The 13884-nt window shown below is 56.6% G+C and overlaps 1 protein-coding gene across 2 annotated transcripts in view; it reads left to right on the top strand.

Annotated features, from left to right (window-relative positions):
• Positions 1-8830: 8830 nt before the first annotated feature.
• KCNQ1 (potassium voltage-gated channel subfamily Q member 1) overlaps positions 8831-13884 on the top strand; it is a 380806-nt gene continuing 375752 nt past the window's right edge. For both annotated transcript variants that reach the window (XM_005904430.2, XM_070360257.1), the window contains exon 1: positions 8831-9280. In XM_005904430.2, the coding sequence (XP_005904492.2) occupies positions 8910-9280 (371 nt within the window). In that variant the 5' untranslated portion in view covers positions 8831-8909. The remainder of the gene's footprint in view (positions 9281-13884) is intronic.

Genomic DNA, 13884 nt, shown 5'->3' on the forward strand with positions numbered 1-13884 from the left:
GTTGGGAAGATCCCCTGGAGGAGGGCAAGGTAACCCACTCCAGCATTCGTGCCTGGAGAATGTCATGGACTATAGCCTGCCAGGCTCCTCTGTCCAAGGGGATTCTCCAGGCAAGAATACTGGAGTGGATTGCCATGCCCTCCTCCAGGGGATCTTCCCAGCCCAGGAGTCAAACCCAGGTCTCCCGCATTGCACATGGATTCTTTACTGTCTGAGACACCAGAGAAGCCCAAGAATACTGTAGTGGGTAGCCTATCCCTTCTCCAAGGGATCTTCCCAACCCAGGAATCAAACTGGGGTCTCCAGCATTGCGTGCAGATTTTTTACCAGCTGAGCTATCGGGGAAGGCCTACGGGTCGAACGTGACTGAAGCAACTTAGCAGTCATGATCCTAACAACTTTCTTAATTGTTTGGGGTTTATTTTGTGTAGGTCTTTCCCTTCTCTTGTGCTTCCTGCTTAGAGAAGTTCCTTTAGCATTTGTTGTAAAGCTGGTTTGGTGGTGCTCCATTCTCTTAACTTTTACTTGTCTTGATTTCTCTGTTAAGTCTGAGTGAGAGTCTTTCTGGGTAGAGTATTTTTGTTTGTAGGTTCTTCTCTTCCATAACTTTAAAATAATCATGACATTCTCTTCTGGCTTGTAGAGTTTCTGTTTTCTGTTGAGAAATCAGCTGATAACCTTATAGGAGTCCCTCTGTATGTTATTTGTCATTTTCCTCTTGTTTCTTTTAATATTTTATCTCTGTTTTTAATTTTTGTCAGTTTGATTGTTATGTGTCTTAGTGTGTTCTCCTGGGGTTTATCCTGCCTCGGACTCTGTGATTCCTGGATCTGGTTAACTATTTCCATTCCCACGTTAGGGACATTTTCAGCTATTATCTCTTCAAATATTTCCTCAGGTCCTTTCTCCTTTTCAGACCCCTATAATGTCCCTATAATGTAAATGTTGGTGTGTTTAGTATTGTCCCTGAGTTCACTTAGGCTGTCTCATTTCTTCTCATTCTTTTTTCTATACTCTGTTCTGTGGCAGCAGTTTCCACCATTCTGTCCTCTAGGTCATTTATCCACTCTTCTGCCTCATCTGCTATTGATTCCTTCTAGTATATTATTCATCTCAGTTTGCTTATTCTTTAGTTTGTCTAGGTCTTTGGTAAACATTTCTTGCAACTTCTACATTGTTTTCCTGAGATCCTGGATTCATCTTGAAGTGAAGTGAAGCGAAGTCACTCAGTCGTGTCCGACTCTGCGAACTCATGGACTGTAGCCCACCAGGCTCCTTGGTCCCTGGGATTTTCCAGGCATGAATACTGGAGCGGGTTGCCATTTCCTTCTCCAGGGGATCTTCCCAACCCAGGGATCGAACCCAGGTCTCCTGCATTGTAAGCAGACACTTTACCATCTGAGCCACCAGGATTCATCTTTACTATCATTATTCTGAATTCTTTTTCTGGAAGTTTGCCTACCTTCACCTAATATAGTCATTTTTCTGAGGTGTTATCTTGTCCCTTCATCTGAAACATAATTTTATGCTTTTTCATCTGGATTAACTTTCTATAATGTGGTTTTTGTTCTGACCACTGTGGGATTGTGGTTCTTCTTGCTCTGTCTGCTCTCTGATAGAGGCAGCTAAGAGGCTTGTGTAAGCTTCCTGATGGGAGGGACTGGGTGGGAAAAACTGGGGCTTGCTCTGGTGGGCAGGGCTGGGCTCAGTGAAGCTTTAATCCAATTGTCTGCTGATGGGTGGGGTTGTGCTCCCTCCTTGTTTGTTGTCTAGCCTTAGGTGGCCCAGCCCGGGGATCTATGGCTCTATGGGTAGAGTTAGTGGTGACTTCCAAAAGGACTTTGCCAAGGGCCCCTCCAGGCTGCTGCTGCCAGTGCCCCTGTCCCCGCAATGAGCCACCGTTGACCCGCGTCTCCATAGGAGACCCCCTGACACCACCAGGTAGCTCTTCAGTCTCCAGTGAGGTCACTGCTCCTTTCTCCGGGGTCTTGGTGCATTCAAGATTCTGTTTGTGCCCTGTGAGAGTGGAGAAGACTCTTGAGAGTCCCTTAGACTGCAAGGAGATCCAACCAGTCAATCTTAAAGGAAATCAGTCCTGAATATTCACTGGAAGGGCTGATGCTGAAGCTGAAACTCCAATACGTTGGCCACCTGATGCAAAGAACTGACTCATTTGAAAAGACCCTGATGCTGGGAAAGACTGAAGGTGGGAGGAGAAGGGTACGACAGAGGATGAGATGGTTGGATGGCATCACTGAGTCAATGGACATGAGTTTGAGTAAACTCCTGGAGTTGGCGATGGACAGGGAGGCCTGGCGTGCTGCAGTCCACGGGGTCGCAGAGTCGAACACGACTGAGTGACTGAACTGAACTAACTCAACTGCAAGAGTGGAGTCTGCTTCCCTAGTCCTGTGGAAGGCCTGTAATCAAATCCCACTGGCCTTCAGAGTCAGATTCCCTGGGCATCCCCAGACTGGGAAGCCTGACGTGGGTCCGGAAGCTTCACCACAGTGGGAGAACTCTGGCATTGCTCTCCAGTTTGTGGGCTGCCCACTGAGTGGGTGTCAGCGTTGATTTTGTTGTGATTACACCGGTCTTACCATCTCAGTACAGCTTCTTGTTTGTCTTTGGGCACGGGGTATCATTTTGGGGGCTTCCAGCAACCTCCTGTCCATGATCGTTCAACAGTTATTTGCAATTTTGGTGCTCTCCCAGGAGGAGATGAGCACACATCCTTCTACTCTGCCATCTTAAACCAAAACTAAAGTTTATTTATTTTTAATTGAAGAATAATCGCTTTACAATATTGTGTTGGTTTCTGCCATACATCAACATGAGTCAGCCTTAGGTATACATATGTCCCCTCCCTGTTGGACCTCTCTCCCACCTCCCAACCCCCCACCCCCACTTCTGGGTGTCACAGAGCACAGCTTTGAGCTCCCTGAGTCATGCAGCAAATCCCCACTGGCTGTCTGTCTGACACGTGCTGATGTCATGTCTCCACGCCACTCTCTCCATCAGGCCTGCGCTCTTCCTCCCCTGCTGGGTGCACAAGTCTGTCTCTATGTTTGTGTGTCCATTGCTGGCCTGTGAACAGGTTCATCAGCACCACCTTTCTAGATTCCATATATGAGCATTAATATACAGTATTTGTTTTTCTCTTTCTGACTTACTTCACTCTATAATACGGACTTTCTCTCCCACATGCATGCGCGCGCGCTCTCTCTCTCTCACTCTCTCTCACTCTCCTGCTATCTTCTAAATACAGTGGAGCTGTAACACTGATTTGCCTGAGAGCTGTAGCACGGTTTGTCCAAGACCCAAGAGCTGTGACGCGCTGAGGGCTTTAATGTCCGTCGCTCCACATCTTTGTTGTGACGAGACAAGGAACCGAGGAACATACACTGGCGTGACATCTATGGTGCCGTGACTCGGGTTTAACCTGGCTGAAACAACCTCTGCGCAGAAGAGGCCAAGCACAGCAGGAGCCCAACTCAGCGAAGCTCCCGTGCTAGAAGCAGAAGGCGAAGAAACCCAGCGCAGGGGAAGGCCCATCGTGCTGGAAACCAGGACAGTGAAAAACGAACTCAGCAGAAAGCTCACGCGGCCCAGTCTCAGATTCCAGAAAACCTCCGGTTAAGGTAAGCGGTCCTCGTTCCTTATAGCTGGAGGGACGTTTACAATCTCTCATTTCTTGTTTCCTCGAACCTCCCATGACAGGCGGGCGGCAGGGGCACAATTGAGAGACTCTGGAGAGGCTGCTCCTCAGCATGTCCCAAAGGCGCTATCTGCTGAGCCCCAGTAGCTGTTACCCAAGCCGGTGGGGGTTCTTCTGTCCTTTTTCTTCTCTGTGCCAAAGATCAGACCAATGAAACTGTGAGCGCCGGTCAGATATTTAGCAAATCTTCTGGTGGGCTATGAAGGGGATTCCTTGGCACATTTTTCCCATTGCTTTTTCCTCCTGTCCTTCAGCTCTCTCCTGGGACTCAAGCCTGGCCAAAACTAATGAAACTCAGGCTCTGATGTCTCATTGCAAAAATTCATTGAGAGACAAAGTGATAAGAGGTGGATTTGTTAATATCCAGAGAGAAGCCACTCTTCAGGGTGTGAACCATTGCGGAGGGCAAGGGCTGGGGCCATGGAATTAGGCCTGGCTAGGTTTTGTGAGGACTTCCCTGGTGGCTCAGACGGTAAAGTGTCTGTCTACAATGCGGGAGACCCAGGTTCGATCCCTGGGTCGAGAAGATCCCCTGGAGAAGGAAATGGCAATCCACTCCAGTACTATTGCCTGGAAAATCCCATGGACAGAGGAGCCTGGTAGGCTACGGTCCATGGGGTCGCAAAGAGTCAGACACAACTGAGCGACTCCACGTTCACGTTCACTCTATAATAGGCTGCAGGTTCACCCACCTCATTAGGACTGACTCAAATGCATTCCTTTTTATGGCTGAGTAATATTCCATTGTATATATGTACCACAGTTTTATCCATTCATCTGTTAAGAATATCTACGTTGCTTCCATGCCTTCAGTTTAGTCACTCAGTTGTGTCCAACTCTTTGCAACCCAATGAACCACAGCACCCCAGGCCTCCCTGTCGATTGCCAACTACTGGAGTCCACCCAAACCCATGTCCATTGAGTCAGTGATGCCATCTAACCATCTCATCCTCTGTCATCCCCTTTTCCTCCTGCCCTCAATCTTTCCAAGCATCAGGGTCTTTTCCAACGAGTCAGCTCTTCACATCAGGTGGCCAAAGGATTGGAGTTTCAGCTTTAACATCAGTCTTTCCAATGAATATTAAGGACTGATCTCCTTTAGGATGGACTGGTTGGCTCTCCTTACAGTCCAAGGGACTCTCAAGAGTCTTCTCCAACACCACAGTTAAAAAGCATTAATTCTTTGGCGCTCAGCTTTCTTTAGTACAACTCTCACATACATACATGACCACTGGAAAAACCATAGCCTTGACTAGACAGACCTTTGTTGACCAATAATGTCTCTGCTTTTTAATATGCTGCCTAGGTTGGTCATAACTTTCCTTCCAAGGAGTAAATGTCTTTTAATTTCAGGCTGCAATCACCATCTGCAGTGATTTTGGAGCCCCCCAAAATTAAGTCAGCCACTGTTTCCACTGTTTCCCCATCTATTTGCCATGAAGTGATGGGACCAGATGCCATGATCTTTGTTTTCTGAATGTTAAGCTTTAAGCCAACTTTTTCACTCTCCTCTTTCACTTTCATCAAGAGGCTCTTTAGTTCTTCTTCACTTTCTGCCATAAGGGTGGTGTCATCTGCATATCTGAGGTTATTGATATTTCTCCCGGCAATCTTGATTCCAGCTTGTGCTTCATCCAGCCCAGTGTTTCTCATGATGTACTCTGCATATAAGTTCAATAAGCAGGGTGACAACATACAGCCTTGACATACTCCTTTTCCTATTTGGTACCAGTCTGTTGCTCCATGTCCAGTTCTAACTGTGACACCACCCTTATGGCAGAAAGTGAAGAGGAACTAAAAAGCCTCTTGATGAGAGTGAAAGAGGAGAGTGAAAAAGTTGGCTTAAAGCTCAACATTCAGAAAACGAAGATCATGGCATCTGGTCCCATCACTTCATGGCAAATAGATGGGGAAACAGTGGAAACAGTGTCAGACTTTATTTTTCTGGGCTCCAAAATCACTGCAGATGGTGACTGCAGCCATGAAATTAAAAGACGCTTACTCCTTGGAAGGAAAGTTATGACCAACCTAGATAGCATATTGAAAGGCAGAGATATTACTTTGCCAACAAAGGTCCGTCTAGTCAAGGCTATGGTTTTTCCTGTGGTCGTGTATGTATGTGAGAGTTGGACTATAAAGCAAGCTGAGCGCCGAAGAACTGATGCTTTTGAACTGTGATTTTGGAGAAGAGTCTTGAGAGTCCCTTGGACTGCAGGGAGATCCAACCGGTCAATTCTGAAGATCAGTCCTGGGATTTCTTTGGAAGGAATGATGCTAAAGCTGAAACTCCAGTACTTTGGCCACCTCATGCGAAGAGTTGACTCATTGGAAAAGACTCTGATGCTGGGAGGGATTGGGGGCAGGAGGAGAAGGGGACGACAGAGGATGAGATGGCTGGATGGCATCACCGACTCGAACGTGAGTCTGAGTGAACTTTGGGAGTTGGTCATGGACAGGGAGGCCTGGCGTGCTGTGATTCATGGGGTCGCAAAGAGTTGGACACGACTGAGCGACCGAACTGAACTGAACTGAATGGTCTAGTGGTTTTCCCTACTTTCTTCAACTTAAGCCTGAATTTGGCAATATGGATCCCTGATCTGAGCCACAGTCTGCTCCCGGTCTTGTCTTTGCTGACTGTGTGGAGCTTCTCCGTCTTTGGCTTCCATGCCTAAGCTATTGTAAGCAGTGCTGCAGTGAACACTGGGGTACATGTGTCGTTTTGAATTATGGTTTTCTCAGGATATATGCCCAGTGGTGGGATCGCTGGGTCATATGGCGGTTTTATCCCTGGTGTTTAAAGGAATCTCCACCGTGTTCTTCATAGTGGCGGTGTCAGTTTACATTCCCACCAACAGAAAAGCACCGTTTTAAACACAGGCCCACGACGCCTAGCTCAGCAACACTAACAACCGCATCACAGCTGAGTCAGTGTCAGTATTGTGGATGCAGTCTTTCTGTTCACATTCGACTGACAGTCTAATTGGTTCCTGTGTAACTGGGGAAAATCTAAGAAAAACAGGAAGCAAACAAGAAGAGTTTTCCTGAAAGGTATTGATATTCTCTCGGAGAAGGCAATGGCACCCCACTCCAGTACTCTTGCTTGGAAAATCCCATGGATGGAGGAGCCTGGTGGGCTGCAGTCTATGGGGTCGCGAAGAGTCGGACATGACTGAGCAACTTCACTTTCACTTTTCCCTTTCATGCTTTGGAGAAGAAAATGGCAACCCACTCCAGTGTTTTTGCCTGGAGAATCCCAGGGACGGGGAAGCCTGGTGGGCTGCCGTCTATGGGGTCGCACAGAGTCAGACATGACTGAAGCGACTTAGCAGCAGCAGCAGCATTGATATTCTCTAAGCATAAATGTTGATCCAAGTCCTCTCTTTTTTTAATTTTTTGGATAATCTAATTTATTTCTTTATTTTTGGTTCTGCTGGGTCTTCCTGGCTGCACGGGCTTTTCTCTGGTTGCGGCGAGCACGGTCTGCTCTCCAGCTGCAGCGTGTGGGCTTCTCGCTGTGGTGGCTCCTCTTGCTGTGGAGCAGGGCCTCCAGGGCTCAGATCTTCAGCAGTTGTGGCTCCTGGCTCTGAGCAACAGCTCTGTAGTTGTGGCACACGGGCTTAGCTGCTCCACAGCACGTGGGATCTTCCCAGGTCAGGGATTGAGCCCGCGTCTCCGTCACTGGAAGGCAAATTCCTTACCACTGAACCATCAAGGAAGACCCTCTCTCTTTTATTCCACTTTCTGAGGTGTATCTGTAGAATCTCAGCTCTCAGTTGCTAAGTCATGTCACCAAATGTTTTGCGACCCCAGGGACTGTAGCCCACCAGGCTCCTCTGTCCATGGGATTTCCCAGGCAAGAATACTGGAGTTGCCATTCCCTTCTCCAGGGAATCTTCCCAACCCAGAGATCAAACCACATGTCCTGTGTCTCCTGCATTGCAGGCGGATTCTTTGCCACTGAGCCACCTGGGAAGTTCATCAAATATTCTCACCTGGAAACTCCCATCACTCAGTTTCCTCTACCACTTCCTCTTTTTTCCCTCAAATCTTCACGGTAGTAACAATCTTCCAAAGAACTGACTTCCTGATGGGAAAGTACCTGAAATAAAGCAGCCCAGGGTGCTCAGTCAGGACCTGGGACGTGTCTCCCACGTTACGGGTCCCTGATGTGGTGGGCAGTTATTCCTCTGCCTGGGGCAACGTCCTAACAGAGAACAGTTTTTTTCTGCTTGACATCCTTTCTCCATCCTGACGCCAGTCAACGTGCAGGGACTGAAATGCCAGCGCTGGGTAGGGGACTTGAGTTCTTCTGATCCACCTGGACACCACCACCACTCAGAGGAGACAGGGCACCACAGCAGCCCTGTCCAGAGGGCGAGGAGGACCAGAAAGCGGTTCTCCAAGGCCTCTCCCTTGACCTGCCCAGGCAGCCCTGGGCAGCGGTGCCTGCAGGAACTCCCGCATCCTCCCTGGCACAGGGCGTCCCAGCGGCCGGATGCTGACCCACGAGGGCCCGGATGCTCCCGACTGGCCTCCAGAGTTCACTGTTCCTGTGGGCACTGACCGGACTGCGTTTTCTGCCAGCAGCGTGCGTTGGGGCGCCCGGGGGGGCCCATATAGTTCACGGGGCCTTGCCGCCATCCTCCCGGCGCGCCCCTCCCCACCCCTACCCTCTGTGGAGGGACTCAGAGCCGGTGAAGAGGATGTCTGCGCCCTACCCCGTCCCCCTGCCCAAGCAGTTCGCGGTCCCGGCACCCTGCGGACCCCAAGCCTCCCTTGCTGGCTTATGTATGTGCTTCGTGCAGGCGGCGCAGGTGGGCTTGGCGTTTGCGAGGAGCACGTGGGCGCAGGCGGGCGGAGAAGCGAGGAGCGCGGGATGGGGCGGACCGAGCAGGTGGGGAGGGCGGGCCGAGCAGGTGAACGCAGCAGGTGAACGCTGCAGGGGCGGACGAACAGGTGGGAGCAGACGGAGCGGGGCCCACCGGGCGGGCTGGGGTGCCCGGGTGCGCACAGGTTGGTGAGGGGCGGGGCGTCCGGCCTGGGGCGGGGCTCGCCAACCCCCGGACCGGCCCCTGGCAGCCGGCCCCGCCCCCCACGCCCGGCCGGCGGACAGCTGCCCCGGCGGGGCTGGCAGCAGCGGTCCCCCGCACTGCGCCCGGGCGCCCGCCTTCGCCGCAGCTCCTGCCTGGCCATGGCCGCGGCCACCTCCCCTCCTAGGGCGGAGAGGAAGCGCTGGGGCGGCGGCCGCCTGCCGGGAGCCCGGCGGGGCAGCGCGGGCCTGGCCAAGAAGTGCCCCTTCTCGCTGGAGCTGGCCGAGGGCAGCCCGGCAGGCAGCGCGCTCTACGCGCCCATCGCCCCGCCTGGCGTCCCGGGCCCCGTGTCCCCCGCCGCGCCCCCCGCCGCCGCCGACCTTGGTCCGCGGCCGCGCGTGAGCCTGGACCCGCGCGTCTCCATCTACAGCGCGCGCCGCCCGCTACTCGCCCGCACTCACATCCAGGGCCGCGTCTACAACTTCCTCGAGCGCCCCACCGGCTGGAAGTGCTTCGTCTACCACTTCGCTGTGTGAGTATCGCCGCCGGCCGGCACGGGGAAGGGCTTTCCGCGGGGCTGGGGAGGGCGCGCGGGCAGCGAAATCCCTGTGCCACCTGCTGCCAGAGGGACCTTGCTAGAGTGCGGCTTAGACCCGCCGGGAGGGAAGGGAAGGGTTAATGGGAAAGACAGAAACAGCAGGGAGCCTGTCAGGTGAAGAAGTTCAGGGCCTTGTGGGTCTGACCCTGCGCGGGTGGGGAGCTCCCCGCTGGCGCTGCCCGGGCATGTGTGTGGGTGGGGGAGCCAGCTGGGAGCAGTGCCCGTGCCCAGGGCTCGTCTGCTGGGCCCCGCAGGGCTGGCCCAGGTGTTAATCCTTCCGAGAGAGCACGTTTGCAGGGGAGAGAACTCTGGGGAGCTGAGAAATAAGAGGAGACAGGGTCCCGGTGCCCCCCAACAGGGGTGGTCTCCCCGGCCAGCAGAGCAGGGCTTTCGCAGGCGGTGGCCGGCCTTGTGCTGTGGCCGAGGCATCAGTATGGCTGAGAGGGGTGCCCATGGCCCCACGTGACCCTGACCTGACTCCTAGAAATCTGGGTTGAGGCAGAGGGGCCTGGAGGGGTCAGGTCTGGGACGAGAGGAGAGAGAGGGCCCCTGACTCTGCTGGTTGCTGGTGGATCGGAGGAAGCTGTGCGCGGGCCAGAGCTGGGCCCTATTGGCGGCACCTGGGCCTACTCCCGCCTGGCCCAGCCTGGTCGGTGGCCTCTCCGTGTGGTGCCGGCCTCAGAGCCTGGGCTTGACATTCGTGGGCTGCTCTGGGGGCTGCCCAGAGGGACCTCCCCCGATCTCCCATCGGTCGAGGCGGGTGCTTGGCCCTCCCACCTTGGCTGGCCTGGGGCTGGGAGACCCCTGGCTGCAGGGTGCCCAGGGCTGTCCCTGGAACCCCGGGGAGCAGAGGGGTGGCCATGGAGCAGGGTGTCGGTGGGCGTGGCGAGGTGGGGGGGCACAGCCTGCATCCCTTACCTTCTCCCCTCCGAGCTCAGAGGGTACTAGAGGTGCGGGTGGGGTGGCCCTTCCAGAGCAGCAGGGCCGGGCCTGGAGACAGTGTCCTCAGAGGCACAGAGGGGCCACAGTCCTCCAGCCTTTTCCCCACCCGCCTTTCCCGCCCTCCGTGGGGGCGGAGGGGGCCTCGCCGTGGCCATGGCTATCTGCAGAGAAGGTGGCCTTGCCCTTGGCTGCAGCAGCAGAGGCTTTCTTGGGGTTTGGGGGATGTGTGTGTGCACTGGCCCCGGGGGACCGCGCCCCGTCTGATGCTGGCTATGTGAGCACCCTGCCAACAGCAGGCTCGTGGGAGCTTCTGTGCACCGCCGTCAGCTGCTGGGCCCCAGGATCCCTGAGGTGCCCACCGTGGGGGAGCCCACAGCTGGTCCCAAAGCAGACCCTGCCCAGCTGCCTCTCTGGCCGGGACCCTGCGTGCCAGCGCCAGGCACAGATGGGAGGACCAGGCAGAGCACCACTTAGGGGTCAGCAGTGCCCCCACATCCCCTGAGGGCTGCTGAGTGAGGGGCCTGCAGACACGCCACCGGTTCGCGTCCTGGGGTCACATGCCCGGGGGCACTCGCCTCGCCCCGGCTCCCTGGAGGCCACGGTGCCTTGTGGAGGAAGAGGGCCCGCCGCACCCCAGAGGAAGTCACTGCTTGCGCTCGTGTTTTCTTCCTGATGCCGATTGTTTAGCTCTCGGAAGTTTGCTCAGCTCGGTCTGCCTTGCCCAGCCTCCCCAGGAGCTGTAGGGCCGGGGTGGCTTCTGCGGACTGTGGTGGCCTCTGGGGACAGTGGCCCAGCGGCTTCCCCATGTGGGGAAGAGGAGCTGGGGAGGCGAGGCCGTGCGGGTGGCCTGGTGACCTTGGGCCAGTCTTTTCCTGCTTGTGTCCCTGTCCGTAAGAGGCGGGTGCAGCCCCCCATGCAGGGTGGGGCTGCAGGTGGACCCTGGCTGGCCGGGGGACGTGGCTTCCCTGGAGCCTGGGAAGGTGTCCTCTCATTTCTAGGAGATTGGCGAAAGCCACGGGACACTCTCTGAATTGGCCAGTCTCTCGAGGGCACCTGGCTTCAAGCTGGGGTGGCAGGGGCAGCCTGGGCTGAGTGGCCAGAGGCTGATTACAGCCCCTAGAAGAGGGGTGGATGGTACCCGCTGCAGCTCTGGCAGGGTCCAAGACAGTAGCAGAGAGAGAGCTCTGTCCTTGGTGAGGCTGACTGTGAAAGGGGCAGGATGGTTGTTACGACCCAGGCCGAGCTGGATTTCCGGCCCAGGAAGGATGAGCCTGGCCTTGAAGGGCTGGGGCCCAGGCGGGTGTGAGAGCCGCTGTCCACGGCCCCGCAGGGCTGGGCACGCTGTCCCAGGCGCAGCTGGGGAAAGAGGCCAGGATATCCTGTCCCCATCCTGGTCGGGGAACCCCTGCTCCGGCCAAAAGGAGAGCAGCCCTTCCTGTGTGCACCCGGCCTGCCCCGTCTGCCGGGGTCAGGGGGCAGGAGGCCACTGCCCGGGCACTGCCCCTGCCCGCCTGGCCTTCCTGCCCACTGCCCCCAGTCCTGGTCTGAGGCTCTTCACTGTGGGGCGGTGTCTACTCTAGTTCAGGGCATGGCGGGGGCCTTGGCCTCTCTGCTCATGGGCCTTGGGGAGGCTGTCTGGTTGGGGGGGGGCGCCTACACTGGAGGCAGGCCCAGGGGTCCTGTAGCAGCTGGTCCCACCACTGACCCGGGCCCCTGCCTCCAACTGTGGAAGGCTGGGTGGACAGGGCCCCCAGGTTCCTCATCCCTCCTGCCAGGTCAGGAGCCCCCGGAACCGCTCCTCACTTCTTCGCCCTCTCCCCTCCTCATCTCTCCCCGACACCCCTTCCCCCGAACCCCACCTCTTGGGAGCTACAGGGTGACACAGGCAGATGCCTGCCTCCTCCTGGCTGCCCCCACTGCCAGCCAGGGAGAAACCCCCTGCCTCAGTTTCCCCAAGTCCCCTCCACCTGCACCCTGCTGGTGGGGAGAAGCTTGGACACTGCGGGGGAGTCTTGGGGGGGTTGTGATGGGGCGCCTGGGAGTGCATCCTGTCCCATCCCTGCCCTCCCGCCACCCTGCCCTTCCCAGGTTCCCAACCACTTCCCGGCGGTTTGGGCGGCACCTTCACAGCGGGCGTTAATCATTGATGGCGCTGGCAGCTGGCCTGGCTGTTTGCTGGGCAGAGCCCGCCCGCCCTTCGGAAAGTGGAGGCCAGTTGCTGAGTGTATGCCCCACTCCCCGGCCCCTGGTGCCACTCACCCCAGGCTCAAGTCAGGGCCTTACAGGCCTGGAAGGGGAGCCAGTAGGGGAGGGCAGAGGTGGTCAGGCTCCCTGGTCTCCCCACCGGGCCCTTTAGGACGCCCTGAGGCTTTCCTCGTGGCTCAGAGGGTAAAGAATCTGCCTGCAATGCAGGCGACTTGGGTTCGATCCCTGGGTCGGGAAGATCCCCTGGAGAAGAGAATGGCAGCCCACTCCAGTATTCTTGCCTGGAGCATCCCATGGACAGAGGAGCCTGGCGGGCCACAGCCCACGGGGTCGCATAGAGTTGGACACGACTGAGTGACTCACACTAACGACTTTCCGCTAACTATTCCTCGGCCCCCAACACCCTGGGAAGCTGGGGGGGTTCCTTCTACTTCTCCCCACGTCACGTCCTCCGGGACCTGGACCCTGGTCTCCCTCTCGCTGTCTGGAGACCCCACACTGCCACCCCAGACCCATCCAAGTGTTTCTGGACCCACTGCCCTCTGCATGTCCAGCGTCTCGTCCTGGCCTGGCGTTAGCTGGGGAGCCCCCTGTGTCCCTCATACCAGGGCCACCAGCAGGGGAGGAGGGCTCCTAGGAGACAGAGTGGGAGGGGAGGGACGGTCTGGGAGGCTGGAGCCCTGAGCTGGAAGGCGCACCAGTGCACGCCGAGGGTCTGGGGCCAGGGGGGCGGCCTGGTGCAGGACACAGGGCTGGCTGGGCACTCGGCCCCTGGCAGGGCCCAGGCTTCATGCCCCGTGCTGCCCCGTGGCTGGGCCACCCCGAGTCCCCACCCGCTCCTCTGTGGCAGGCTTGGTGTGTGCTGGCACCTTTGGGCAGGGCTGCTCAGGTGGGAGGGAATGCTTGCCCGTGCCTGGCGCTGAACCATCAGCTGCCCAGGGACTTGGTGCCCATGGCCCCAGCCTGTGCCCGGGGCTGGAGGGGCAGGAGGGGTGCGTTAGCACTCAGCGCCTGTGCCTGGGGAGCTGCCTACGGCAGGTTTCGTGGAGCTGCCTACGGCAGGTTTCGTGGAGCTGGGGTGGGGTTTGAACCAGAGAAGACAGATGCGGGAGCAGCCAAGGTGGGCCTGGGGCGCTGCACCCCCCACCCGCCCGGGGTCCAGGCTCCACCTGGGGTGTCCAGCTCCCATGCCCTGGCTTCTAGAGGTGCAGCAGCTTGCAGTCCTCTTGCAGAAGCCGGTTCTCAGGCTGACTCTTCAGTGTGAACGGGGCTCAGCAGACCAGCAGGCCCTGGGGACGCTGCTAGAAACCAGGGGTGTCCGTGGTCAGGGGCCTAGGTCCTGGTTCCCACCAGCTCTGGGTGCTGGGCGCCGGGTGGGGAGGTGCTCCTGA

The sequence above is a fragment of the Bos mutus genome, chromosome 22 (genome assembly GCF_027580195.1).
Source record: "Bos mutus isolate GX-2022 chromosome 22, NWIPB_WYAK_1.1, whole genome shotgun sequence".
NCBI classification, from domain to species: domain Eukaryota; kingdom Metazoa; phylum Chordata; class Mammalia; order Artiodactyla; family Bovidae; genus Bos; species Bos mutus.